The 27,646-nt window shown below is 37.8% G+C and overlaps 1 protein-coding gene across 1 annotated transcript in view; it reads right to left on the bottom strand.

The window, feature by feature from the left end:
* The window catches only part of LOC102180820 (ATP-binding cassette sub-family A member 3-like), a 260,388-nt gene that overhangs the window by 91,177 nt on the left and 141,565 nt on the right, over positions 1-27,646 (bottom strand). Inside the window, exons 17-20 of the mRNA XM_018039866.1 lie at positions 17,627-17,795; positions 16,597-16,891; positions 4,096-4,342; positions 3,742-3,946 (exon numbers count right to left, since the gene is read on the bottom strand). Coding sequence (XP_017895355.1) covers positions 3,742-3,946; positions 4,096-4,342; positions 16,597-16,891; positions 17,627-17,795 — 916 coding nt within the window. The remainder of the gene's footprint in view (positions 1-3,741; positions 3,947-4,095; positions 4,343-16,596; positions 16,892-17,626; positions 17,796-27,646) is intronic.

The raw sequence follows: 27,646 nt of genomic DNA, 5'->3' as shown, positions 1-27,646 counted from the left end.
GATGCAAATCAGAATTATCTTAAAATTTTTTGAAAAATAAAAATGCTCAGGTATTGCTTTTTTTCTCCAGAACTCCAGATATGTTTCTAATGAGCAGTCATATTTAAAACCAACTGGACTATATGATGATCTTTTACTTTTATCTAGTTTGTTTTACTTTCTCTATTTCATATTCAGTGCTCCCATTTCATTTAGTTTATGTCTCCAGTTTCTCCACCTCTCTCTTTTTTTTCTTTGATGTTCTTTTTCAGCCTTTATCAAGTGTAGTAGAAAAGCTGTTGTATATATATATATATATATAAAAACATGTATAACATATTACATTACAATCATAATATATAAATATATTAAAAAAAGATTTTCTCTGTGGCTGCTGTAGTATTATGCAGTCTCTTTGCATCACACCTCACATTTAGACTGTCTCCTTGACATCTATCTCAGGAACTCAAGGACATCCTCTTTCAATCAGTTCTCATTCCATTTGAGAATCAGTCAGGGAAGCATAAATTTAGAGTGGGAAGATTAGGAAGAAGGGAACCTCTAGAATTATTAAAGAAGATTATTTTCTAGTAACTTATAATCATTGGTAACTATAATTTCTCTAAAGATAGCAAGTTTGGCCCTTTTAAGCAATTACAAAATTATTTAGCAGGGCCACTAGTAAACAGAAAAAGTTAACTAAGAATAGCCACATTACAACACTGTGATGCTCTTGGAAGTAGTTTATACTTAAGCAATAATGTTTAAAGAAAATATATGAAGAGGATCAGCAATCTTGGGTGAAAACCAGCTTTAGCTATAGTTGGTTTTCCCCTAATCCAAGTAAGAGAAGTAAAAAGAGTATAGTCAGCAGGAAACCACAGGTAACCTACAAGCAGCTTCATTCCAAGGCTTATAATGTTTAGGGACATCTTAAATTAGAACTATTCCAAAGAAAATTTAAATTTCTACTTGGAAATATGAAGACATACCCTACTTTTAAATAGAATCTGACCCAACATAGTAAGAAAGAAAATTCTCCCCAAATTACTCTACATAAAAATAGCAACAGGATTTTAAAAAATTAGATAAGCTGATTTTACAGATTACATGTAAACAAACAAAACATATCAAGATAGCCAGGAAATTCTACAGAAGAAGGTTAAAGAGGGAAGTGAGGAAGGTCAATCCATAAAAATAATTAAATATATTATAAAACTGCCATAATTAAAACAGATTTGTAGTGGCATATTATAGACACATCATACAAAGGGAGAGTGAAAGTGAAAGTCGCTCAGTTGTGTGTCTGACTCTTTGCGACCTGATGGATTATACAGCCCATGGAATTCTCCAGGCCAGAATACTGGAGAGGGTAGCCTTTCCCTTTTCCAGGGGGTCTTCCCAACCTAGGGATTGAACCCAGAACTCCTGCATTGCAGGCAGATTCTTTACCAGCTGAGCCACAATGGAAGCCCTAAGATACTGCATACTGTTACATTATAGGATCTTGCCTCCTCTTGTTGGGTCCAAGGACAAATCTAGCTGGTGGCATTTTACAGAACCAGAGCAGAGTGAGGGAGTGTCTCATTTGAAACAACAAAGGGATAGCCAAGTCAGATAAATAAGCAAAGCTGAGAACCCATGGAGAACTCTATCTGAGAACCACGAAAGGGAATTTGGGACGGGGAGAGCAAGACACAAAGAGAAGAGAGAAAGAGAGAGAGAGACAGAGAAACACACACACACACACACACACACACACACACACACACAGACACACATAGAACAAGTACTACCAGGCAAAAAGGATACAGAAGATATAAAGTGAAGTATGATGCTAAGACAGAGAGAACTACAAATATAAGAGTAGAAATAAGTTTAAAGTATGTTATTCAGGATGACTTTGAATATATAAATTACAATACACTGAAGTAAGGCTAACCAGGGTTCTGAAATTGTACTAGCTGGGTGAAACTGGGTAAGTAAATTAGATCTGTGCGTCTTAATTTCCTTGACTGTAAACATGGTGAATTAAATGTTGACTTGAATGTTTTTGAATGATATAACACACACACACACACACACACACAAAACATATGGCAAATAACTTCTCATGAGCCATAAATGGCAATATTGCTATAAGTATTAATAATGGATGGTCTTATTTATAGATATAGTAACCAGAAAATGACAGCTAGGTGTGCTAGTCAAGTTTAAAGAACCAGAGAAAGAATGGATCCTTGGCATGGAGATGAAAATATGCAGGGTTTTTTTCTTATTGATTTCAATACTGCATTGCATAGAGGGGAGATAGTAAAGAGGTTGTGCTTAGATCAACTCCCCTATTCTTGTGGCAAAAGATGAGAATTGTGGCCCTCAAAAAGGATGGTGGTCTTCCCTAGTTATGCTAGTTGGCTAGTTAGCTGTGAGAAGAAACCGGCACTGAGAACACCAGCCAGAGTCTTGCACTGTGACAAGAAAGTGCTGCTCTGCTCTTTCAATTTTGGGGCATCGCTGTATACACTATTTTCTCACCACTACCATCTATGCCTCAACTGTTCTAGCCTCTGGTCCTTGCTGAGGAGCTGTTATACCTGGTGGGATGCACCTCTCCTTCATACCTAAGCCTAGGGCTCCAAACTGATCAAAAGTTTCTCCTTTTTCCTCAACAAACTAATTTTACCTTTCCACGGTATATATAGTTTGAATTAGGACTTGTTAGCTCATCTTTTCTAGTAGAATTAGCCACCTATTTTATATGTCCCTTGCTGAGCAGTGAACTATTTGAGGGCTGAGACATTGTCTTACTCATATTTAAGTCCACCAAATCTCTTGTAGCCACTCGCTATGGTGGCTCAGATAGTAAACCATTTGCCTGCAGTGCAAGAGGCCCGAGGTCAGTCCTTGGGTAGGGAAGATCTCCTGGGGGAGAAAAGGGCAACCCACTCCAGTATCTTGTCTGCAGAATTCCATGGACAGGGGAGCCTACTGAGCTACAGTCCATAGGGTCGGAAAGAGTCAAACACAACTGAGTGACTAACAATTTCACTTTCTTTTATAACTTTTGTACATTAAAAAAAACCTTACCTCCTTTACTCATGTGTCTATCCCTTTAGTAACTATACAACTTCACATCTACCTCACCTTCAGATATGCATACAAAGTAAAAGACATTGCCAAGTTCACTAATGAGAAAATCATTACCTTAAAGGACACTGTAACATCCTTACATGCTTGCTCTTTAGTCTCAATATCTAAAATTGGGTGTCTGAGTCAAAGTTAGTTTTGCTTTGCAGATCTAGCCATTTTGGATTTGCGGCATGAATGGGAGACTGTGAATAGTAACGGAAACCCTCGCTTAAGTCATGATTCTAAATTGTGTGCTACAGTCCAGTTTTACCAGAGAGCTCAGCATTGGGAATTAGTGGCAATGACTTATCTATATGATTAGTGAGGGACAAATTACAAGTAATAGCTCTTTTCCCTTCAGTTTTGGGCCCTGGGCATTATGCTGAGCAATTACATGGGAAGCCAATTCAAGAGAGACTTTTCAAAGAAAAGTATTTTTTTCCAATTGAAAGAACATGAGGTAGTACATTTCCATAATGAGGTTTTCACAATATATTATTCTCTGGCATAATAAGCCAAAGTAGTTTCAAATTTCTTTAAGTTTTATTTCAGGATACAATTAATTGAATAGAAATTTCCTATGGGAGACATAAAAAAAAAATAAGCCTTTGTACAAATTCAGCTGACACTCACCAGTAGGAAGCAGCAGGTAATGAAGAAGTAGATGAGATCCCAGAGCAAAGCAGAGAGCCAGTAAGTCAGTAAATAGACTCCACTCACAAACTGGATGTGCTTTGCTTTGGTGGCTCTCTCAGTCACTGTCTGAAGGCAAAAACTACCAATCACAACAGCCAGGCCAAAAGCCAAACATAATACTACTTGTGATCCATTTGTAGGCCTATGGAAAATGAAATAAAAGATGGAATAAATAATGAAATAAAAGTATAACATGCTAATTTCAGTAGTTATTTTCAAATATACATTGCCACTTAACAAGGCTATACATCAAGGCTCAATTCCAGTAAAAGGAAAGTCAATCATACATACACTATGTTAGAACCATAACGAGGGAGAGGTTGAGGCTTGTTGGAGACTTTAATGGAAGCATTGGGGCCAGAAAGTGACATGAAAAGAACATTGTCGAACACTGCTAGGGATGTTGCAGCTGAATGGTATGCCTCATTATTGAAAAGAATAGTAAATACTGTATTGTTTTTCTCAACCTCAATGGAAAATGCAGTCAGGGAGAAGTCACGATACTCTTTACTTTCCTTTATGTATTTTATTACATTACCTAGAATAAATAAAGAAATTGATTAGTCAGTATGCGATAAGTCACCTACTACTTATGTCAAAGTGGAAAGACCAAAATTTTTTCCCATTGTCTCTTCCCTTTCCAATTCCTACAATGACTACTTCAAATCTCAAGAATTCTGCACTTCAGTAATCCCTACTATAAGTTTACAACTTGAAAAAACAGTAAACTACTAGGAATTTCTTGCTCTATTTTTGTCTAAAATAAGCATAGTTGGTTTTTTTTGTTTTTTCAAAATTGTTTTGGTTCTTCTAGGTCATTTACATTTCCTCATACATTTGAGGATTGACTTGTCCATTTCAGCAAAAAAGTGCTGAAATTTTGATAGGAACTGCATTGACTGTATAGATCCTTTTGGGGAAATTTTCTATCTTAATGATATTCAGTATTCCAATCCATGATATGGAATATCTCTTCATGTATCTAGAGCTTTAATTTTCCTCAGAAGTATTTATAACTTTCAGTGTACAAGTCTTGCACCTCTTCTTTCATTTATTTGTATGTACATTATTCTTTTTGATGCTGTTAAGTGAGTTTTGGTAATCTGTGTCCTCACCCCACCCCTTTAATCTTTCATCTAAGTTAGATTTAAAAAATTCCAGTCTGAAAAACCTCTGCCTTCTGATTGGATTGTTTAATGCATTTATATTTAATATAATTACTGATATTCTAGTATTTATAACTGACATTTTGCTTTGTGTTTTCTATATGTCTTATCTCCTTTTTGTTCTTCTATTATGCAAGTATGCATTTTGTGTTAAATCTATATTTTATAGTGTACCAATTGTTGGTATCAATAATATACGGACCATTGTCAGCAAAGTGATGTCACTGCTTTTTAGTATGCTGTCTAGGTTTATCATAGCTTTCCTTCCAAGGGGCAAACGTCTTTTAATTTCAAGGCTGCAGTCACCATCCACAGTGACTTTGGAACCTAAGAAAATAAAATATGTCACTGCTTCCACTTTTTCTGTTTTTTGTTTTACTATTTTACTTTTCCTATTTGCCATGAAGTGATGAGAGAGATGCCATGATCATATTTTTTTGAATGTTGAATTCAAGCCAGTTTTTTTCATTCTCTTTTACCCTCTTCAAGATATTCTTTAGCACCTCTCAATTTCTACCATTAGAGTGGTATCATCTACATATCTGAGGTTGTTGATATTTCTCTTAGCAATCCTGATTCCAGCTTGTGATTCAGCCAGCTTGGCATTTCACATGGTGTATTCTGTATAGAAGAAAATAAGCAGGGTGACAATATACAGCCCTAATGTACTCCCTTCCCAGTGTGAACCAGTCAGTTGTTCTATCTCCGGTTCTAACTGTTACTTCTTGACCTGCATACAGGTTTCTTAGGAGACAGGTAAGGTGGTCTGGTACTCCAGTCTCTTTAAGAATTTTCCAAAGTTTGTTGTGATCCACAGTCAAAGGCTTTAGCATAGTCAATGAACCAGAAGTAGATGTTTTTCTGGAATTCCCTTGCTTTCTCTCTGATCAAACGAATGTTGGCAATTTGGTCTCTGGTTCCTCTGCCATTTCTAAACCCAGCTTGTTCACTTGAAAGTTCTTGGTTCATGTACTGCTGAAGCCTAGCTTAAAGCATTACCTAGCTTTGAGGATTACCTTGGTCTCATGTGAGATGAGTGCAATTTTGTGGTAGTTTGAACATTCTTTGACATTGTTCTTTGGGATTGGAATGAAAGCTGATGGTTTCCAGTCCTGTGGCCACTGCTGATTTTTCTAAATTTGCTGACACTGAGTGTAGTGTTTCAACCGCATCATCTTTTAGGATTTGAAATAGCTCAGCTGGAATTCCATCACCTCCACTAACTTTGTTTGTAGTAATTCTTCCTAAGGCCACTTGACTTCACACTCCAAGATATCTGGCTCTAGGGGAGTGACCACACCATCATGGTTATCTGGGTCATTAAGATCTTTTTTATATAGTTCTTTTGTGTATTCTTGTCACCTCTTTTTAGTCTCTTCTGCTTCTGTTCTATTCTTACCATTTCTGTCCTTTATCATGACCATCTTTGCATGAAATATTCCCTTGATATCTCCAATTTTCTTGAAGAGATCAATAGTCTTTTCCATTCTGTTGTTTTCCTTTATTTCTTTGCATTGTTCATATAAGAAAACCTTTTTATCTCTCCTTGCTATTCTCTGGAACTCTTCATTCAGTTATTTTTCCCATTCTCCCTTGCCTTTCACTTCTCTTCTTTCCTTTCCTCAGCTATTTGTAAAGCCTCCTCAATCAACCATTTTGACTTCTTGCATTTCTTTTCCTTTGGGATGGTTTTGATCACTGCCTCATGTTATGAACCTCCAGCCATAGTTCTTTAGGCACTCTGTCTACCAGGTCTAATCCCTTAAATCAAATTCATCACCTTCAGTGTGTAACCACAATGGATTTGATTGAGGTCATACCCAAATGACTTGGTGGTTTTTCCTACCTTCTTCAATTTAAGTCTGAATTTTGCAGTAAGAAGCTCATGGTCTGAGCCACAGTCAGCTCTAGGTCTTATTGCTGACTGTACAGAGCACCTCCTACTTCCAGTGCAATATGTTGTTTAGTGGTGTTTGGTTTTGAGCCATCTGAAAAGAATATAAAAATTTAAGTAGTCTTTTTATTATTTTTTGCCAATTCAACACTCTACTTCTAATATTCATCCATGCTGTTTTGGGTAAATTTTACATTTTTATTTATTACAATATGATATGTCATCATGTGAATATATCCAAATTTAAAAATTTTCTTTTTAATGACCTTTTTTAAGTTATTATTTTCCTCCTTTGCTTTCAAGATTTCCTTTTTGACTTTTATCTGTTAAATTATGTTGTGTTAGGTGTGATTATTTTTTAGTTAATATTATTTTCCTCCTTTGCTTTCAAGATTTCCTTTTTGACTTTTATCTGTTAAATTATGTTGTGTTAGGTGTGATTTTTCAGTTTACCATACTTAGAATTCATTAAACTTCTTGTAGGTGAAGATTAATGTTTTCCATTATATTGGGGAAGTCTTCAGTCATTATTTCCTCAAATACTTTTCTGCCTTTTAATCAATCTCTTTGCCTCCTGGTTCTCCCATTATACCTGTGTTGGCATGCTTGATGTTGTTCCATGTATCAGAAGCTGTTCCTTCCCATCTTTCTGTTTCACTGATCAGATAATCTTTATTAACTATCTTCAACTTAGCAATTCATTTTTCTGCTAATTCAAATCTATCATTGGGTCCCTCTGGTGAAATTTTCATTTCAGTTATGTTTTCCAACTACAGAATTTCCGTTTGAAATTTTTATTTTTATTTCTTCATTAAAATTCTCTTCTTGGAGAGATGAAGTTGCCATACATTCCTTTATTTTTTAAACATATTTCCTTTAGTATGTCAAAAATATTTGTAATAGCTGATTTATAGTCTTGATGCTTTCAAAATGTGGTCCTGGAGAAGACTCTTGGGAATCCCTTGGACAGCAAGATCAAAACAGTCAGTTGTAATGGAAATCAACTCTGAATATTCATTGGGAGGACTAATGCTGAAGCTCAAGCTCCAATATGTCAGCCACCTCATGTGACAGCTGACTCTTTGGAACAGACCCTGATACTGGGAAAGACTGAGGGCAGGAGAAGAAGGGGATGACAGAGGATGAGATGGTTGGATGGCATCATCAACTCAATGGACATGAGCAAACTCTTGGAGATAGTGAGTGTCAGGGAAGCCTGGTGTGCTGCAGTCCATGGGGTCACAAAGAGTTAGACATGACTGACTGCACAACAAATAGTCTCTGTATACTAAGTTCAACATTTGCCTTTCCTCAAGTGCATTTTCTACTGGCTCTCTTTCCCCCAGCATATGGGTAACACTCTTCTGTTTCTCTCTATTTTAGTTTTCTGGGACTGTCAAAATAAAGTACCATAGCCTGGGTGACTTAGAATAGTGTTTTTTCACAGTTCTAGAGGCTAGAAGTCCAAGATCAAGGTGTTGGCAGGGTGAGTTTCTTCTGCAATCTCTCCCCGGGGGTCATAAATGGCGTTCTTGTCCTTGTGCTTTCACATGGTCTTTCCTCTATGTATGTATATCCGTGTCCTTATTGGTTCACAGCCTTTGGCTAAAATTGAGTTTAATTTCAGCCTCTTAACAGGAGACCAATCACTGGATAAAGGTCTGCTCTAATAATCTCACTTTAAATTAATTACTTCTTTTTTTTCTTTAATATATATATTTTTTATTGAAGTTTAGTTGATTTACAATGTTTTGGATTCACAGCAAAATGATTCAGTTGTACATATACACATATTATTTTTCATTATAGGTTATTACAAGATATTGATTACAGTTGCTTGTGCTATACAGTAAACATTCCTTGCTTGTTGTGTATCTATTTTTTTTAAATTAGAAATCTACCTTTCTATTCATAGTAAGGCAAACAAGTAGAATCAAAATGTTAAATATTTTAGCTAGGCAGAAATTAATATTTTATAAAATACATATATTATATTATATATACTATATATATGTGTATATATATGTATATATATGTATATATATATACATATTGGAGAAGGCAATGGCATCCCACTCTGGCACTCTTGCCTGGAAACTCCCATGGGTGTGTGTGTGTGTGTGTGTGTGTGTGTGTATACAAGAATGCAAAAGCTTTTCTACTATGCTTGATAAAGGCATAAGAAAGGGCATCAAAAAAAGAGATAAGAGATCAAGAAATTGGAAAACATAAATGAAATGAAATGGGAGCACTGAATATGAAATAGAAAAAGTGGAACAAACTAGATGAAAATAAAAGATAATCATACAGTCCAGTTTTTGCTATACATAGCTGCTCATTAGAAACACATCAGGATCTTTGGAGACAAAAGCAATATCTGGACATTTGTATTTTTCAAAAAATTCCAAGGTAATTCTGCTATGCATCTGGATTTTAAAAAGTGATTACAGGTTTTTCTATTACAGGTTTTTTTTGGTGATATACAATTCTATTATTTTTTATTGACCAATCATAATACAATTGTATTAAGTAAATAATATTAATAGTGACATAATCACAATAATAAAAGATGTTTATCAGCTTTCACAATCAATAGCCAGACCAAAAAAATAAAAGATAATTATATTGCAAGCCATAATGGGAACATGATTAACCTAATGATATAGAATAATTACATACAATTTGGGGGTTAAGTAGAGTGATGTGGTATGTGCTAAGCTGCTTCAAATGTGTCCAACTCTTGGCAAGCCCATGGACTGCAGCCCACCAAGCTCCTCTGTCCATGGGATTCTCCAGACAAGAACACTGGAGTGGGTTGCCATTTCCTACTCCAGGGGATCTTCCTGATCCAGGGATCAAATCCATGTCTCTTATGCCTCCTGCAGTGGCAGGTGGGTTCTTTACAACTAGCATGACATTGGAAGTCCTAATTATCGATAAGTATCATCCTACTACACTTTTCTTAATTGTTTTGAGTTTATTTTGTGTAAGTTTTTTCCTTCTCTTGTGTTTTCTGCCTAGAGAAGTTCCTTTAGCATTTGCTGTAAAACAGACTTGGTGATGCTGAATTCTTCTAACTTTTTCTTGTCTGGAAAGCTTTTGATTTCTCCATCAAATCTGAACAAGAGTTTTGCTGGGTAGAATATTGTTGGTTGTAGCTTCTTCACTTTCATCACTTTAATATATGTCATTCAATTTGGCTTATAGAGATTCTGTTGAGAAATCAGCTATTAACCTGATGGGAGTTCCATCGTATGCTATTTATCGTTTTTCCCTTATTGCTTTTAATATATTATCTTTGTATTTATATTTTGTCAGTTTGACTACTATATGTCAGTGTTTCCCTCCATGGTTTTATCTTGCCTGGGACTCTCTGCATTTCCTGGACTTGGTTAACCATTTCCTTTCCCATGTTAGGGAAGTGTTCAGCTACTATGCCTTCAAATATTTTCTCAAGTCCTTTCTCTCTTTCTTCTTTTGGGATCCCCATAATGTAATTGTTGGTGCATTTAATGTTGTCCCAGTCATCTCATAAGCTGTTTCATTTCTTTTCCTTTTTTTCCCCCTTTATTTGTTCCATGGCAGTGTTTTCCACCGTTTTGTCCTCCAGGTCACTTCATTCTTCTGCCTCAGTTATTTTGCTATTGATTCCTTCTAGTGTATTGTTCATCTCTGTTTATTTGTTCTTTAGTTGTTGAAGGTCTTTGGTAAACATTTCTTGCATCTTCTCCATTCTGTTTCTGAGATCCTGGATCATCTTCACTATCATGATTCTGAATTCTTTTCCTGTAAGGTTGCTTGTCTCTACTTCATTTAATTGTTGTTCTGGGGTTTTATCTTATCCCTTCACCTGGGACATAACTCTCTGCTTTTTCATCCTGATTAACCTTCTGTAATGTGGTTTTTGTTCTAACACTGTGGAATTGTGGTTCTTTTGGCTTCTTCTGTCTGCCCTTTGGTGGATGAGGCTAAGAAGGTTGTGTAAGCTTCTTGATGGGAGGGACTGGTGGTAGGAAAAACTGGGTGTTGCTCTGGTGGGTGTTTCTCAATAAAGCTTTAACACAATTATCTGCTGATGGGTGTGGTTGTATTCCCTTTCTGTTTGTTGTTTGACCTGGGGCGACCCAGCCCTGGGGTCTATGGGCTCTATGGTAGGGTTAATGGTGATCTCCAGGAGTTCTTATACCAAGCAGGACCTTAAAGGACTGCTGTTGCCAATGCCTCCATCCTTGTGGTGAGCACTTACTGACCCATGCCTCCACAGGAGAACCTCCAACACTAGCAGGTAGGTCTGGGTCAGTCTCCTGTGGGGTCACTGCTCCTTTCCCCTGTGTCTTGGTTACAGCAAGATTGATTTTTCCCTCCAAGAGTGAAGTCTCTATTTCTTCCAGTTGTGTGGAAATCCTATAACTAAATTCTTCTGGCCTTCAAGGTCAAATTCCCTGTTGATTCCCAGTTCCTTTGTCAGATTCCCAGGTTGTGGAGGCTGATGTGGGGCTCAGAACCTTTGCAACAGTGGGAAAATTTTTTTTGGGATTGTTCTCCAGTTTGTGTGTCACCCACCTGGCAGGTATGGGATTTGATTTCATTGTGATTGTGCCCCTCCTACTATCTTGTGGCTTCTTGTCTTTGGACATGGGTGACTTTTTCTGGTGGTTCCCATGCCTTCCTGTCAATGATTGTTCAACAACTAGTTGTGATTCTGGTCCTCTTAAAGGAGGAGATGAGTTCACATCCTTCTACTCTGCAGTCTTGAACCAGAAGCCCACCTTTTCTCAATCTCCCTGTTTTTAGAGGAGCCCCTTACTTCCTCCCACATCTATGCCTGGCATCCCTGAATCTGGAGTTCCTCTGATTCTGTGGTTCTAACCTCATCTGCACATTGGAACCACTCTTGAAGACTTAAATTAATTACTTTTTAAAAGATCTAATATCCAAATATAGTCACATTTTGAGATATTGAAGGTAGGGCTTAGCATATGAATTCTGAAGGGACACAATTCAGCCCATTACTTTTTCTCTTCTCATTCTGTTGTTGTTGAAAACTGGGCATATAGGATAGTGTATCAATCCTGGTATCTGAACTTCCCTGTGTATTGTTACTGTTAATTTTGTTGTTGTTGCTGCTACTCATTTGCTTAATGACTTCTGTGGACAGTTCTGTAGATTCAGTATTCTCTACAGTATGCAGCCACTTATTTCTCTGATGAACTTAAAAAAAAATTCTGGCCTTTAAGCCTGGCTTCTAGGGGTCAGTCTTAAATCAATATAATTTAGCAATTAGCTAAAAGATTCTTTTAAATGTCTAGAGCCAGTAAGTCTACCACCCTTGGCCAAGGAGATCTTTGAACAAAGGCACACCTTCAAACTTCAGGCAGCTTACAACTCAGCCTCAACTTTCACTGCTTGCCTGTGTAGGGCCTCAACATCAACTAGAAGTAAGTGACTGGATTCTTCTCATTTCCTAGGTTATTCCTGGCCATGCATACTACCATTCTGAGCTTTCTAGGTCTGCAGGAATATCAGGACTTTAAAGTCCACTGTGGTCATCTAGCTCTCCAGGTATTCCTTTAAAATTGCTTTCTGGGTAAGCTCTTATTTGGCCCAACTGAAAGCACAGCCTTAGCTACCTGTGGTGCTATTACCAGCGGATTTCTATTGCTTTAAATAATTCCCTGGAGTTAGGGATTTTCCTAAAGAGTTGAGCCCTAATTTAAATTCAATTAGAATAATGCCTTGGGAATATAGTTTTTCAAAGAGCTTCTATTTCAGTCAAAGTCGTGACAATCCTTATAAATGGGACTTTTAACAGGGCTCTGAAGAGATCAGTTCTTTCCATCAACTGTGAGGTTCTGGCTTTCATGGATACCACACCACTGAGGGGAGGGAGACCCATGTTGTTATTCAGTCACTAAGTTCTGTCCGACCCTTTGCAACCCCATGAACTGCAGCATGCCAGGATTTCCTGTCCTTCATTTTCTTCTAGAGTTTGCTCAAACTCATGTCCATTGAGTGAATGATGCCATCCAAGCATCTTATCGTCTGTTGCCCTCATCTCCTCTTTCCCTCAGTCTTTCCCAGCACAAGGGTCTTTCCCAGTGAGTTGGCTCTTCACATTAGGTGGCCAAAGTATTGGAGCTTCAGCTTCAACATCAGTCCTTCCAATGAATATTCAGGGTTGATTTCTTTTAGGACTGACTGGTTTGATCTCCTTGCTGCTGTCTAATGGACTCTCAAGAGGCTTCTCCAACACCATAGTTTGAAAGCATCAATTCTTCAGTGCTCAATCTTCTTAGTGGTCTAAATTCTTACATCAGTACATAACTGCTAGAAAACCCATAGCTAGGAATAGTTAAAATGCTACAGATTTTACTATTATTTTTTTTAATAGAGGTTCAGTAGTTTTTAAAATAGACACTTTTTAGCTTGTTCTGTGCTTTTGCTTAATTTCCAATATTGTAAGCTGGTTGATTTTTAAGAATTACTTTCTAAGTATTTCTGTTGCTTTTGTGGAAGAGTGGACTTGTTCACTCATACAAAGAATTCAAAATTCTCCATCCACTAGGTTTTGGCCTAATTTATGGGCTTCCCAGGTGGTCCTGTGGTAAAAAAAGATTTCCTGTCAATGTAGGAGATGCAAGAGGTGCAGGTTTGTGTTAGGGTTAACAAGGGGCTATAGTATATTGTTTAAAAATGGCCCATTATGGTTACCTGACAAACAAGGGATGAAGTCACAGTGGCCACATTGCCCTGTGGCATCCTGTTTTTTCCTTAAAGTGATATCCTGTTTTTCCCTGCTGGTGCCAGTTTCTCAAGACTACGTGACCACCTGACCACGAGACCCCTCTGCATGATCACAAGACCCCAGCTTTGTGCTAAAGATAAACAAAAGCCCCCTCCCTTCAGGGCACAATTTCCCATTGATAAGGTATAAGAAGGGTTGGCTGTAAAGGGAGAACACTGGTTTCTCTCTAAAGCCAGTAACTTGCTTTCTTCCTATTATAAATCTTTCTCTGCCTGACTGCCCAGCTCATTCTCTTTTTCTCCACACTCGGCTTACAGTTTGATCTCTGGGCTGGGAAGATTCCCTGGAATAAGAAATGGTAACGCACTATAGTGTTCTCGCCTGGAAAATTCCATGGATACAGGAGCCTGGTGCACTACAGTCCATGGGGTCACAAAGAATTGGACATGACTGAGCACACATGCTTTACACATAAATGGACCAAAAAAAAAAAAAGCGCTAAATAAAAGGGTTGCTTTTAGTATTTAGAAACATAATGCAGAAAAATTGTTCAGTATATTCACAGTTCTGACCAAAAGTAAACATTGAACAAATGAGTACAGCTATTTGTACTATCTTCAAAATAGTAGTTCTGAAAAATCAATCTATTAAGTCTTCAGCCATCTGTTTTTAGAAAGATCAATATTGTAAAGGAGCACCTTCAGATCTTGGAACTATTTTACCCTGTGAGAGCTTAGAGAAGCATTTTTATATTCTGCTCAGAATATAGATTTGTATGCTAAATTTCACAACAACATAGTATTTTGGCTCTTTTACTCATCCTTTGAAAGGTGATACAATTAGCTGAAAGACCAATAGCCAGAATGGTTCCATTAATTATCAACTTACATCATGAGAAACGCTGGACTGGAAGAAACACAAGCTGGAATCAAGATTGCCGGGAGAAATATCAATAACCTCAGATATGCAGATGACACCACCCTTATGGCAGAAAGTGAAGAGGAACTCAAAAGCCTCTTGATGAAAGTGAAAGAGGAGAGTGAAAAAGTTGGCTTAAAGCTCAGCATTCAGAAAATGAAGATCATGGCATCCGGTCCCATCACTTCATGGGAAATAGATAGGGAAACAGCGGAAACAGTGTCAGACTTTACTTTGGGGGTCTCCAAAATCACTGCAGATGGTGATTGCAGCCATGAAATTAAAAGACGCTTACTCCTTGGAAGAAAAGTTATGACCAACCTAGATAGTATATTCAAAAGTAGAGACATTACTTTGCCGACTAAGGTCCGTCTAGTCAACGCTATGGTTTTTCCTGTGGTCATGTATGGATATGAGAGTTGGACTGTGAAGAAGGCTGAGTGCCAAAGAATTGATGCTTTTGAACTGTGGTGTTGGAGAAGACTCTTGAGAGTCCCTTGGACTGCAAGGAGATTCAACCAGTCCATTCTGAAGGAGATGAGCCCTGGGATTTCTTTGGAAGGAATGATGCTAAAGCTGAAACTCCAGTACTTTGGCCACCTCATGAGAAGAGTTGACTCATTGGAAAAGACTCTGATGCTGGGAGGGATTGGGGGCAGGAAGTGAAGGGGACGGCAGAGGATGAGGTGGCTGGATGGCATCCCTGACTCGATGGACGTGAGTCTGAGTGAACTCCAGGAGTTGGTGATGGACTGGCAGGCCTGGCGTGCTGTGTTTCATGGGGTCGCAAAGAGTCGGACACGACTGAGTGACTGAATTGAACTGAACTTTGCGCCCAGCTGCCGTAAAGTGTACATTTTTGATCTTTGATTTAGCTGCCTCTAAGACATCACCCTTATGGCAGAAAGTGAAGAGGAACTAAAAAGCCTCTTGATGAAAGTGAAAGAGGAGAGTGAAAAAATTGGCTTAAAGCTCAACATTCAGAAAACGATCATGTCATCTGGTCCAGTCACTTCATGGGAAATAGATGGGGAAACAGTGGAAACAGTGTCAGACTTTATTTTGGGGGGCTCCAAAATCGCTGCAGATGGTGATTGCAGCCATGAAATTAAAAGACGCTTACTCCTTGGAATGAAAGTTATGACCAACCTAGATAGCATACATCAATCAGATAATAGAGATCTATACAAGCTGAATATATCAAAATATATGTGTATGGTTAATGAAGTAATCTTTTCTTCCACTAGAGACCTAAAATATCTCTTGTCCATATTTTATTGGCACACTGCATTAGTAACTTCCAGTTTTACAGAATGTCATGCTGATACAGCTTAAAAGATAGACTAAATATAACTTGACTTTATAAAGAATTCTGTGGCTAACTCTGGTATAAATTGAGCATGAAATGAATGTATTACTGCAAAGCATATAAATAAAACCCATTATAAACTAGAAAAAAAAATAAAAAGCAGAGACATTACTTTGCCAACAAAGGTCCACCTAGTCAGGGCTATGGTTTTTCCAGTAGTCATGTATGAATGTGAGAGTTGGACTGTGAAGAAGGCTGAGCGCTGAAGAATTGATGCTTTTGAACTATGGTGTTGGAGAAGACTCTTGAGAGTCCCTTGGACTGCAAGGAGATCCTACCAGTCCATCCTAAAGGAGATCAGTTCTGGGTGTTCATTGGAAGGACTGATGCTAAAGCTGAAACTCTAATACTTTGGCCATCTGATGCAGAGTTGACTCATTGGAAAAGACCTTGATGCTGGGAGGGATTGGGGGCAGGAGGAGAAGGGGATGACAGAGCATGAGATGGCTGGATGGCATCATCGATTTGATGGAAAAGAGTTTGAGTAAACTCCGGGAGTTGGTGATGGAGGGAGGCCTGGCATGCTATGATTCATGGGGTCGCAGAGTCAGACATGACTGAGTGACTAAACTGAAGATACTGGTAGTTAGTAGGAAAAGAAAGAAATGGGTAGCTAGATAGCATAGTTAACTTCCTTCTTTGCAAGTGATACATATAGGTCTTCATATAGCAGCGGTCTCTTTTTTCCTACAGATCTTACCTTGTACTTCCCGAAGTTCTTGATTCTTAAGCTTTAAAAAAATCTCAAGGTTCTCTATGAGATTTAGAGCCAAAACAGAATTCCCAGAAATTGAGTAAGGTACAATTGTTCTACCATATTGCCTTAAGTCCATTTCTCTGGCAGGCATAATATAATAAAAGTTTAGAGTTGTTAAAAGGTAAGTAGTGACAAACAAAATTATTGATATATGTAGCAATGTCAACTTCCAACTGCGCCAATTGAATAGTGCTCTCTTTAAAAACATGGAATGAAATTGCTGGCGGTAAAGTGGAAACTAAAAAGAGGAGAAGAACATAGCATCAGAATTACTCGTGATCCAAGGAAGATATTCAAACTGAAATTCAATGCTCAAAATTTTTATAGCAAAAGATAAACACATATTATACAAATATATTCTTGAATTTAACCAAAGAAAACAAAATGGTATGGAAAATTTATTTGTATAAGGTAGTAAGGGAAAAGACAACATCTGGTTTCTTACCCAACTACACTGAAAGTCTTGTCAAGGTGATTTTATTCATTAATATATTTGTATTATTTCTGATTGGAAAAATTATATTTATTTATTTAATTTAACATCAAACCATAATCTTTCCATCTCTCTTTTTTAAGGGAAATATCCCCATAAAACTTGTATACAACTACTATCTTTTACTTTATTTAGTATACTAACAATGGTTCATAGTGAGAAAATGCCCCTAATCTGATCAACCAATATCTTCCAAAAGTAACTCTTGGGCCTTGTTAGAACCAAATAAAGGGAAAATTTATTAGAAAATGAAGAGAACCTCTCAGTGATTCTGAGAAATAACTATGGTGAAAGTGACATAGCTGTGATCTTTATCTAAAACCCATTTCTCCTGAATCAGGAAACTAATGGAGTTGTGGTACAGACTGTTCCTTATCTCCTTCACTCTCCTATGGCCATACTCCAAACATCTTTTAAATTCAGGTAGTATATACACCCAAGCCAAATATACTAGTTTTGCATTTTAGTGAATATACTCACCCCAGTATTAAATTTAATGTTAGCAATTTCATTTAATCTGGGAGTAACTGATCCTTCATAATTTCTGAACACGCTCCTACTCTTATTCCTGTTTTGTTCTCTTTGGCTTATCGAAAGAGAAGACTGAGTAGATTGAATCTCCGTTTCAGAATCTGCCAGCTTATTGACCCTAAATACACACATATACACACAAAAAGCACAAAATATTTTACTTTGACTATACCTTCAATCTATTTTATTTGTCAAATAGCAAACAAATTTCCAAATTTGGAGGATTCCTTGATCTTTCTTACTGATTTTTAAGTATATTGTATAAAAGCAGTATGATAATGTGAAAGTGAAAGTATTAGTCACTCAGTCCTGTCCAATTCTATGTGACCCCATGGACAGTAGCCCTCTAGTCTCCTCTGTCCATGGGGTTTTCCAGGCAAGAATACTGGAGTGGGATGCCATTCCCTTCTTCAGGGGATCTTCCTCATCCAGGGATTGAACCCTGGTCTCCCACATTACAGGCAGATTCTTTACCATTTGAGCCACCAGGGAAGTCCAAGTATAATAATAATGGCTCTCAATAAACCAGTCAGAGGACCGATGCCAATTCATGGTAAAGTTTCTACCATTCTGTGGTAAGATGAGAAACACAATTATAACATATTGTGTTTCATTAAGCGGAATTTATTCAAGTTAAAGCACTTATCTTAAATCAAAGATAATAACTCTCCTTTGGATGTTAAAGTGTTCTTTATGTCATAAAATGATAGGGACTTTGGATAGTAGGTTTTTTTTTTCAAATCCTTACATTTTCCATTTAGTGCCTATGTCCAAAGCTGTGTCTTTTGGTATGGATGCTTAAGAAGAATGAAAAAATATACACAAGTAATTATAACTTAAGGAAAAAAATTCTGTCATTTTTCTAAACTTTTATTCTTCATATTTTATTTATTGGTAATAATTTCAATTAGGAAAACACTACAAAATATAAAAAATGAAAGAAAAATAGTTTCAATACCTAGAGACAACCCTGATGAAAAATTCTCCCCCACACATAGACATACTCTCTTACAAGCATATGAATTGTTTTTAGTCTATTTACATGTAGTGTAATTAGTGATATATTTGAGTTTATATCTAACATCTTGCCATTTACTTTCTATTTATCTTCTTTTTATTTTCCAATTTAAGTGTGATTGACAAGTGAAAATTATAAATATTGAAGGTACAGAATATGATTTTCAAAAAGTTTTTACTTGAGTATATTAGCTTTGTAGCTCAGCTTGTAAAGAATCTTCCTGCAATGAGGGAGACCTGGGTTTGATCCCTGGGGTTGGGAAGATTCCCCTAAAGAAGGGAAAGGCTACCTATTCCATTTTCTGGCCTAGAGAATTCCATGGACTATGTAGTTTATGGGGTTGCAAAGATTCAGACATAACTGAGTGACTTTCACTTTCACTTTCTTAGTAGCTATACAATGTTGTGCTAGTTTCTACTGTATAGCAAAATGAATAGATTATACATATACATAAGTAGCAAAAGGCAAAATAGGCAAATTGTACTTCATGAAAATTAAAAACTTTCATGCATCAAAAGACAATATCCACAGAGTAAAAACACAACCTATAGTTTTAGTTCTTACATTTCGGTCTTCGATCCAGTTTGAATGGTGTTAAGTACGTTCTACAGTTTTCCACAAGTACAGAATGGCGACTATAATCAATAATAATGTATTGTAAATTTGAAATGATGTAGAAAAGCAGATCTCAAGTGTTCTTACCAAAAAAGAAAATGGTAACTGTATGAGGTGATGGATATGTTAATTAGCTTTATTGTGGTTACCATTTCACAATGTATACACATATAAGAACATCATGTTCTATACTGTATAGCACAGGGAACTCTACTTAATGCACTGTGGTGACCTAGATGGAAGGAGGTCCAAAGGAGAGGGCTGCTACTGCTGCTAAGGCGCATCAGTCATGTCCAACTCTGTGCAACCCCATAGACGGAAGCCCACCAGGCTCCCCCGTCCCTGGGATTCTCCAGGCAAGAACACTGGAGTGGGTTGCCATTTCCTTTCCAATGCATGAAAGTGAAAAGTGAAAGGGAAGTCGCTCAGTCGTGTCCGACTCTTAGCAACCCCATGGACTGCATCCTACCAGGCTCCTCCATGCATGGGATTTTCCAGGCAAGAGTACTGGAGTGGGGTGCCATTGCCTTCTCCGAAAAGAGAGGGAGATATAGGTATTTGGACCCTTACTTAACACCATTCAAAATGGGTCAAAGACCAAAAACTATAAAACCCTTAGAAGAAAACATAGGACAAAAGACTCACAACATTGTATTGGCTAATGATTTCTTGTTTATGATACCAAAGGCATAAGTAACAAAAGGCAAAATAAGCAAATTGTACTTCACAAAAATGAAAAACTTTCATGCATCAAAGACAATCTCCACAGAGTGAAAATGCAATTTATAGAAAAGGATAATGTATCTGCCAGTCATATGTCTAGTAAAGAATTAATGCCAAGAATATATTAGGGTGGTGCAAAAGTAATTGTGGTTTTGCATTGTTGAAATTTGCTGTTTGATATTAGAATACATTCTAAATAAATGTGGTTATGTTACACATCATTTTAATGCACATTTCTCACTATATGCTTTTTTGCTAATGACTTATTCCTTACTCTTTATTTTATATTTATTTTGGACTATGGAAGTGATGTTAGACAAAAAGTAAACTCAAGAGCTTTTTTAATTTGAGTTGAAAATGGGTCATAAAAGCAGTGGAGACAACTCACACTATCAACAGTGCATTTGACCCACTAACTGCTAATGAATGTACAGTGCAATTGTGGTCCAAGAAGTGTTGCAAAGGAGATGAGAGCCTTGAAGATGAGAAGCATAGTGGCCAGCCATCAGAAGTTGACAACAACAAATTGAGAGCCATCATTGAAGCTGATCCTCTTCAGTTCAGCTCAGTTGCTCAGTCGTGTCCGACTCTTTGTGGCCCCATGAATTGCAGCATGCCAGGCCTTCCTGTCTAACACCAACTCCCAGAGTTCACTCAGATTCATGTCCATTGAGTCTGTGATGCCATCCAGCCATCTCATCCTCTGTCGTCCCTTCTCCTCCTGCCGCCAATCCCTCCCAGCATCAATCTTTTCAAATGAGTCAGCTCTTCGCATGAGGTGGCCAAAGTACTGGAGTTTCAACTTTAGGATCATTTCTTCCAAAGACATCCCAGGACTGATCTCCTTCAGAATGGACTGGTTGGATCTCCTTGTAGTCCAAGGGACTCTCAGGAGTCTTCTCCAACACCACAGTTCAAACGCATTAATTCTTCGGTGCTCAGCCTTCTTCACAGTCCAACTCTCACATCCATACATGACCACAGGAAAAACCATAGCCTTGACTAGATGGACCTTAGTCGGCAGAGTAATGTCTCTACTTTTGAATATGCTATCTAGGTTGGTCATAACTTTTCTTCCAAGGAGTAAGCGTCTTTTAATTTCATGGCTGCAGTCACCATCTGCAGTGATTTTGGAGCCTAAAAAAATAAAGTCAGCCACTGTTTCCACTGTTTCCCCATCTATTTCTCATGAAGTGATGGGACCGGATGCCATGATCTTTGTTTTCTGAATGTTGAGTTTGAAGCCAACTTTTTCACTCTCCTCTTTCACTTTCATCAAGAGGCTTTTGAGTTCCTCTTCACTTTCTGCCATAAGGGTGGTGTCATCTGCATATCTGAGGTTATTGATATTTCTCCCGGAAATCTTGATTCCAGCTTGTGTTTCTTCCAGTCCAGCGTTTCTCATGATGTACACTGCATACAAGTTACATAAGCAGGGTGACAATATACAGCCTTGACGTACTCCTTTTCCTATTTGGAACCAGTCTGTTGTTCCATGTCCAGTTCTAACTGTTGCTTCCTGACCTGCATACAGATTTCTCAAGAGGCAGGTCAGGTGGTCTGGTATGCCCATCTCTTTCAGAAGTTTCCACAGTTTATTGTGATTCACACAGTCAAAGGCTTTGGCATAGTCAATAAAGCAGAAGTAGATGTTTTTCTGGAACTCTCTTGCTTTTTCCATGATTCAGCAGAAGTTGGCAATTTGATCTTTGGTTCCTCTGCCTTTTCTAAAACCAGCTTGAACATCTGGAAGTTCACAGTTCATATATTGCTTAAGTCTGGCTTGGAGAATTTTGAGCATTACTTTACTAGCATGTGAGATGAGTGCAATTGTGCGGTAGTTTGAGCATTTTTTGGCATTGTCTTTCTTTGGGATTGGAATGAAAACTGACCTTTTCCAGTCCTGTGGCCACTGCTGAGTTTTCCAAACTTGCTGGCATATTGAGTGCAGCACTTTCACAGCATCATCTTTCAGGATTTGAAATACCTCAACTGGAATTCCATCACCTCCACTAGCTTCGTTTGTAGTGATGCTTTCTAAGGCCCACTTGACTTTGCATTCCAAAATGTCTGGCTCTAGATGAGTCATCACACCATCGTGATTATCTGGGTCGTGAAGATTTTTCTGCACAGTTCTTCTGTGTATTCTTGCCACCTCTTCTTAATATCTTCTGCTACTGTTAGGTCCATACCATTTCAGTCCTTTATCAAGCCCATCTTTGCATGAAATGTTCCCTTGGTGTCTCTAATTTTGTTGAAGAGATCTCTAGTCTTTCCCATTCTGTTCTTTTCCTCTATTTCTTTGCATTGATCACTGAAGAAGGCTTTCTTATCTCTTCTTGCTATTCTTTGGAACTCTGCATTCAGCTGATTATATCTTTCCTTTTCTCTTTTGTTTTTTGCTTCTCTTCTTTTCACAGCTATTTGTAAGACCTCCCCTGACAGCCATTTTGATTTTTTTCATTTCTTTTCCATGGGGATGATCTTGATCCCTGTCTCCTGTACAATGTCACAAACCTCATTTTGTAGTTCACCAGGCACTGTATCTATCAGACCTAGTCCCTTAAATCTATTTCTCACTTCCACTGTATAATTATAAGGGATTTGATCTAGGTCTTACCTGAATGGTTAGTGGCTTTCCCTACTTTCTTCAATTTGAGTCTGAATTTGGTAATAAGGAGTTAATGATCTGATCCTCTTACACCTACATAAAAAGTTGCCTAAGAACTCAACATTGACCATTCTACAGTCATTCAGCATTTGAAGCAAATGGCAAAGGGAAAAAGCTCAATAAGTGGAATGCTTCATGTGCTGACCAAAAAGAAAAAAAAAAATGTCGTTTTGAAGTGTTGTCTTCTCTTAATCTATGCAATAGCAATGAACATTTTTTGATCAGATTGTGACGTGCAACAAAAAGTGGATTGTGTAAGACAACCAGTGATGACCAACTCAGGGGTTGGACCAAGAAGAAGCTCCAAAGCACTTCCCAAAGAAAACTTGCACCAAAAAAAGCTCATGTCCACTGTTTTGTGGCCTGCTGCCCATCTGATCCATTACGGCTTTCTGAATTTTTATGAAACCATTATATCTGAGAAGCATGCTCAACAAACTGATGTGATGCACTAAAACTGCAATGCCTACAACCAGCATTGGCCAACAGAAAGGATCTTAATTCTTCTCCATGGCACTGCCCAACAGCATATTGCACGGCCAACACTTCAGAAGTTGAACGAATTGGGCTACAAAGTTTTGCCTCATCTGCCATATTCACCTGACCTCTTGCCAACTGACTACCACTTTTTCAAGCATCTCAACAACTTTTTGCAGAGAAAACACTTCCAAAACAAGCAGGATGCAGAAAATGCTTTCCAAGAGTTCACTGAATCCCGAAGCGTGGATTTTTATGCTACAGGAATAAACAAACTTATTTCTCATTGGCAAAAGTGTGTTGATTGTAATGGTTCCCATTTTGATTTATAAAGTTGTGTTTGAGTCTAGTTATGATTTAAAATTCATGGTCTGAAATCAAAATTACATTTGCACCAGACTAATATATATAAATTCTGAAACTCAACAACAAAAAAGAATCTGACTCAAAAATGGGCAAAGATCAAAAAGAATAAAATTCCTAGGAATAAATCTACCTAAGGAGACAAAACGAGACCTGTGACTCCAAAACTATAAGACGCTGATGAAAGAAATCAAAGGAGATATTAGCATATGAAAAGATATACCATGTTTTTGGATTAGAAGAATAAATATTGTCAAAACCTATATTATCCAAGGCAATCTACAAATTCAGTACAATCCCTATCAAATTACCAATGGCATTTTTCACAGAACTAGAACAAAAAAAAATCTCAAAATTTGTATGGAGACACAAAAGTCCCCATATAGCCAAGCTCATCACTCAGTTGTGTCCAACTCTTTGTGACCGCTGGAGTGCAGCAGGCCAGGCCGCCATGTCCATCATGAACTCCCAGAATTTACTCAAACTCATGTCCATTGAGTCAGTGATGACATCCAACCATATCATCCTCTTCTCCTGCCTTCAATCTTTCCCAGCATCAGGGTTTTTTCAAATGAGTCCGTTCTTCCCAGCAGGTGGGCAAAGTATTAGAGTTTCAGCTTCAGCATCAGTCCTTCCAATGAATATTCAAGACTGATTTCCTTATAGATGGACTGGTTGGATCTCCTTGCAGCCCAAGGGACTCTCAAGAGTCTTCTGCAATACCACAATTCAAAAGTATCAATTCTTTTGTACTCAGCTTTCTTCACAGTCCAGCTCTCACATCCATACATGACTACTGGAAAAACCATTGCCTTGACTAGAGAGACCTTTGTCAGCAAAGTAATGTGTCTGCTTTTTAATATGCTGTCTAGGTTGGTCAAAACTTTTCTTCCAAGGAGCAAGTGTCTTTTAATTTCATGGCTGCAATCACCATCTGCAGTGATTTTGGAGCCCAACAAAATAAAGTCTGTAACTGTTTCTACTGTTTCCCCATCTATTTGCTATGAAGTGATGGGGCCAGATGCCATGATCTTTGTTTTTTGAATGTTGAGTTTTCAGCCAACTTTTTTACTCTACTCTTTCACTTTCATCAAGAGGCTCTTTAGTTCTTCTTCGCTTTGTGCCATAAGCATGGTGTCATCTGCATATTTGAGGTTATTTATGTTTCATCACTTCATGGGAAATAGATGGGAAAACAGTGTAAACAGCGTCAGACTTTATTTTGGGGGGCTCCAAAATCACTGCAGATGGTTACTGCAGCCATGAAATTAAAAGACGCTTACTCCTTGGAAGAAAAGTTATGGCCAACCTAGACAGCATATTAAAAAGCAGAGACATTACTTTGCCAACAAAGGTCCATCTAGTCAAGGCTATGGTTTTTCCAGTGGTCATGTATGAATGTGAGAGTTGGACTGTGAAGAAAGCTGAGTGCCAAAGAATTGAAGTTTTTGAACTGTGGTGTTGGAGAAGACTCTTGAGAGTCCCTTGGACTGCAAAGAGATCCAACTAGTCCATCCTAAAGGAGATCAATTCTGGGTGTTCATTGGAAGGACTGATGCTCAGGCTGAAACTCCAATACTTGGGCCACCTCATGTGAAGAGTTGACTCATTGAAAAGACCCTGATGCTGGGAGGGATTGGGGGCAGGAGGAGAAGGGGACAGAGGATGAGATGGTTGGATGGCATCACCATCCATGTGCATCACTTGATGCACACGAGTTTGGGTGAACTCTGGGAGTTGGTGATGGACAGGGAGGCCTGGCATGCTGCGATTCATGGGGTCGCAAAGAGTTGGACACGACTGAGCGACTGAACTGAACTGATATTTCTCCTGGAAATCTTGATTCCAGCCTGTACTGCATCCAGTCCAGCATTTCTCATGATGTACTCTGCATATACATTAATTAAGCAGGGTGACAACATACAGCCTTGACGTACTCCTTTCCCAATTTGGAATCAGTCTATTGTTCCATGTCCAGTTCTAATTGTTGCTTCTTGACCTGCATACAGATTTCTGAGGAGGCAGGTCAGGTGGTCTGGTATTCCTGTCTCTTACAGAATTTTCCACAGTTTATTGTGATCCACACAGTCAAAGGCTTTGGTGTAGTCAATAAAGCAGAAGTAGATGTTTTTATGGAACTCTCATATAGCCAAAGCAATCTTAAAAAAGAAAAAAACCTGGAGGAATCAGGCTCCTTGACTTCAGATTATACTACAAAGCTAAAGTCATCTAAACAGTATGATACTGGCACAAAAATAGAAAATAGATCAATGGAATACGATAGAAAATCCAGAAGAAAAGCCCGTGCACTGATGACCAATTAATCTATTACAAAGGAAGCAAGATTGCACAATGTTGGAAAGACAGTCTCTTCAATGTTGCTGGAAAAACTGGACACCCACATGTAAAAAATTAAAATAAATCATTATTTGACTCCAGACACAAAAATAAAATGGATTAAAAACCTAAATATGAGACCAGACACTATAAAACTCCTAGAGGAAAACATAGGTGAACATTCACTGACATAAACCACAGCAACAGTTTTTTAAAAATCCAGCTCCTATAATAATGGAAATAAAAACAAAATAAATAAATCTGACCTATTTAAACTCAAAAATTTTTGCACAGTGAAGGAAACAATAAACAAAATGAAAAGACAACCCACAGATTGGGAGAAAATATTTGCAAATGATGTGACTGACAAAGGATTAGTCTCCAAAATTTGCAAAGAGCTCATGAACAGCGTAAAAACAACCCACTCAAAAAATGGGCAGAAGAATTAAATAGACTTTTCTCCAAAAAAGACATACAGATGGCCCGTAGGTACAAAAAAAGATGTTCAACACTGCTAATTATTAGAGAAATGCCAATCAAAACTACAATGAGATATCACCTCACATCAGTCAGAATGACTATCATCAAAAAATCCACAAACAATAAATGCTGGAAAGGGTGTGGAGAGAAGGAAACCTTTCTACACTGCTGGTGGGAATGTAAATTGGTAGAGTCACTATGGAGAACAGCATAGGGTTCCTTACAAAAAAAAAAAAAAAAAAATGACTCTACAATCCCATTCCTGGGCATATATCCAGAGAATAACATGATCTGAAAAGATACATTCACCCCAGTGTTCACTGAAGTACTGTTTACAACAGCCAAGACATGAAAGTAAACTAAATGTTTGACTGAGAAATGGATAAAGAGGATGTGGTACATATATGAGAGGGTAACAGGCAGGAAGGCCAGGGGTCTCCAAATGGAGGAAATAAGCTGCAAGTGTCAGACATTTTTTTAATCTCTCTCTTAAGCATCAAGAGGAAACAAACTAGTGATATATATATATATATATATATATATATATATGTTATTTTTTTTCCCTTCTCTATACAAATTTAAAAAGAGTTTCTCTTAAAATACTGTGTTGACATAATGACACCTGGTTCCACCTGAAGTTAACTATTCTCAAACCTTGAGTTAACCAATGCATTCCTCTTATGGAAATGTTTGTCTTAAGCTATGTTAATGTACCCCAGACTCTGTCTTCAAATCGGTTCTGCCTAATGACTCAGAACTGATTTGACAAACCATTTTGTTATACTCAGACACTGTTCCCCTAATCTATGTAAATGAAACTATTTGTATGGTAATCTGCCCTTCTACAAGATTCAAGTCAATCATTTTATCACCCGGGATGACTTGTCTGGTGCCAGGATTATCCCAAAATACATCTTATGGATGAGGGGCCTGGTGCCATTCTGAGTTTTAAAACAACCCTTTCTTTCACTAACAGACTGCTAGTGAGTCTATAGTGAAGAGGAACTAAAAACCCTCTTGATGAAAGTGAAAGAGGAGAGTGAAAAAGTTGGCTTAAAGCTCAACATTCAGAAAACAAAGATCATGGCATCTGGTCCCATCACTTCATGGGAAATAGATGGGGAAACAGTGGAAACAGTGTCAGACTTAATTTTTTTTGGGCTCCAAAATCACTGCAGATGGTGACTGCAGCCATGAAATTGAAAGATGCTTCCTCCTTGGAAGAAAAGTTATGACCAACCTAGATAGTATATTCAAAAGCAGAGACATTACTTTGCCGACTAAG

The sequence above is a fragment of the Capra hircus genome, chromosome 25 (assembly GCF_001704415.2).
Source record: "Capra hircus breed San Clemente chromosome 25, ASM170441v1, whole genome shotgun sequence".
In the NCBI taxonomy this organism is placed as follows: domain Eukaryota; kingdom Metazoa; phylum Chordata; class Mammalia; order Artiodactyla; family Bovidae; genus Capra; species Capra hircus.
The sequence above is the reverse complement of the archived record's forward strand: the minus strand, read 5'-3'. Positions and strand labels throughout refer to the sequence as shown.